The sequence below is a fragment of the Bison bison genome, unplaced genomic scaffold (assembly GCF_000754665.1).
Source record: "Bison bison bison isolate TAMUID 2011002044 unplaced genomic scaffold, Bison_UMD1.0 scf7180017864524, whole genome shotgun sequence".
NCBI classification, from domain to species: Eukaryota; Metazoa; Chordata; class Mammalia; order Artiodactyla; family Bovidae; genus Bison; species Bison bison.
Genome location: NW_011495075.1, coordinates 1,471,969 through 1,474,584, shown reverse-complemented (window position 1 = coordinate 1,474,584; position 2,616 = coordinate 1,471,969). Strand labels below are relative to the sequence as shown.

At 63.3% G+C, this 2,616-nt stretch overlaps 1 protein-coding gene across 1 annotated transcript in view; it reads right to left on the bottom strand.

The window, feature by feature from the left end:
- CACNA1S (calcium channel, voltage-dependent, L type, alpha 1S subunit) overlaps window positions 1-2,616 on the bottom strand; it is a 57,778-nt gene that overhangs the window by 21,494 nt on the left and 33,668 nt on the right. Inside the window, 3 exon segments of the mRNA XM_010831129.1 lie at window positions 168-314; window positions 496-548; window positions 2,379-2,581. Of these exon segments, the coding sequence (XP_010829431.1) occupies window positions 168-314; window positions 496-548; window positions 2,379-2,581 (403 nt within the window).

The following is a 2,616-nucleotide window of genomic DNA, read 5'->3' as shown; positions in this document are numbered from 1 at the left end:
GTGGCCAGGGAGGCCCAGTCCCACGCAACCCGGGTCAGGCTGTCCCTGGAGTGAGCCGCCAGCACCCCGTGCCACACACACGCCGTGAGAGCCCCCGCCATGCCCAGCAGGTGGTTCCTGGGCCTCCCCCGGGCATGGCTGTGTCTCCAGGGTCCCCGCTCACTCACTCAGGCCATCCCTCGAAGGTGGACACGGTGAAGAGGGACATCATGGCCGAAAGCACGTTGTCGAAGTGGAAGGCGTTGTGCACCCACTGGCGGGGACGCACCTCTATCTGTGTGGGGTCTCCATCTTTGTACACATAGTAGTAGCCCCTGGGGTCGGGGGGCCAGGTCACCACACTGCACGCAGGCCCCCTCCCCACGTCCTCCCAGCCCTGGGCAGTGAGTGTGCTCCGGACCCAGGACCCTCCCCAGGGTCACCCGAGGAAGGGGCCTCTGTGAGCCCGAGGAGCTCAGGTTCCCCAGTTCTCCAGCGGAGGGCCCCCCTGCACACCTGCACTCCTCCTCCGTCATCTTGGACAAGTCATTGCAGCTGAAGAACTTCCCCTGTATCCCGGAGGGAAGGAGGGAGACAGGTTGTCATGGAAACAGGGTGGAAAGATGGGGTGGCAGGGAGGAAGGAGGGCAGGGTCTGGGTTTTCCTCTGCAGGGCGCCTGGCCGTGGGGCAGGGCCCAGGACTGTCCATCCCACCCTGCTCCCCGCCCGGCAGATAGCGGCAAGGCTGGGCACTGGCCCCTGTGTGATGGCGCTGCTGGCGCCCAGGCCAGCCCGGGGAAGGGAAGCACGGGCACAGCCCCTGCCCCCTCTGCTGGGTCTCCCTGTCACAGAGCAAGGACCAGGCTGCCCCGCCCCCCACACCCCTGGCTCAGGCCCCGGGACAGAGCCCAGCTGGGACGGATGAGACCTCTTATCTCCACATGGCGCAGGGGTCCCAGCACGCCCACCCCCAGGGCTCAGTGGTTGGGCTCTGTGAGCCCCTCTGCGGATTTCAGCCTGAGCAGCTTCTCTGATCTGCCTTACACACTGGGTGCCCACGGAATGTTTCATTTGGGCAAAAGGAGGTGATTGCCAGTCTGCCTGTGGCTAAATTAAATTTGAACCCACAGATACTGGTCCGGGTCCCTCGAGGGCCAGGAGAGGGAACTGCCTCCGCCAGGGACACAGGACAAGCTGAAGGCCACACACCGCGTCACCACCTCCCCTGATGTCTCGGAGCAGAAGGTGAACGTATGTGGGCAGGCGGGAACTGAGGCTCTGTTGATAAGAGACTAAGGCACAGAGAGGGTGGAGGGCGGAAGGGCAGCTGCTCCTCGTTCCCTGGGGAGCGAGTCTGGGGGGCTTCTATGCGGCAGCCTAGATGGTGCCAAGGTGAGAATGAGTCGGTCATATCGAGACCCTGCCCTCAGGGGTGCCAGGGTCCCCAGGTTGCACAGGGCAACGCTGGGCAGGAGGGCGGGGCAGCCTGGCTGGAGCGGGGGGATGGGCCACATGCAGCCCGCTGTGAGCACTGTTTTGAGACTAAGCTGTCAGTCCAGACACCTCTCCCACTGTGCCAGGACAGAAACCCACAGGACCCGGCCCCTAAATGTCCTCTGGGAGCCCCACCCTGACAGCTCTCCCCAAAGCCTGCCCCTGCCCGCAGGGACGACCTGGTGGGGTTTGCAGCGTGGCCCTCTCAAGCCCTAGCAGAGGCCTGGACCCAAAGAAATTGCCCTCGAAATGTTAGTTAAATGAATGAAGGATTGTGAGATGAAGCTATTGCATGTCTAAGAATGACTGAGGTTATATAATCGCGATTGAAAAGATGGTGCTTTGGGGGCGGGAGCAGAGGGTTCTGGAAGGACCCGGAAGGTCATGAATGTGGATTTGTCCTCGAGGTCATGTCTGTGTCCTGCATGTGATCTAAAAGCCAGAGGCATCCAGCAATCAGATCTGGAAGAGAAGCGGGACTGCAGGGCTGGCTGAGTCCCATACGGGAGTGACTGGCTGAATTCTCCCAGAAAACTGAGAACCTGAGGGGGCAGCTCCCAGATGGGACACAGCAGATCCCCACCCCCGCCCTGCAGAAGCTCCCGGTGGACACACCAGTGGGCGCTCAGGTTGCAGAGGCGCGGTGGGTGAGGGTTAGGCCCGGCCCTGTCCCCGAGGGTGGAGGGGATGGCAGCAGGGAGGATGCTGCTTAGGCTGGCAGACCGGGGCCTCGATCCAGAGGGCCAGTGGGACAGCGGGGGGCCACCCCTGAGGGTCCGCACTCAAGCTCCTGACAGCATGCCTTACACCCGTGCATTCAGGACACGCGCCCTCACAGCTGGCCTCCCTTTGCTTGGAGGGGACGTGGGCCAGCCAGCACTGGGCGGGGGGCCAACGGGGCTCACCTTGAAGAGCTGGACGCCGATGCAGGCGAACATGAACTGCAGGAGGGTGGTGACCAGGACGATGTTCCCGATGGTGCGGATGGCCACGAACACACACTGTACCACGTGCTGCAGGGGTGGGAGCCTGGTCGGCACCTGCCCCTTCTCACGCCCAGCCCAGCCCAGGGGCCTCGAGTGCAAGCTTAGCTCCCTCCCAGCTTGTTGAGGACAGAAAGGGCTCATGGGGACAAAGCTGCCC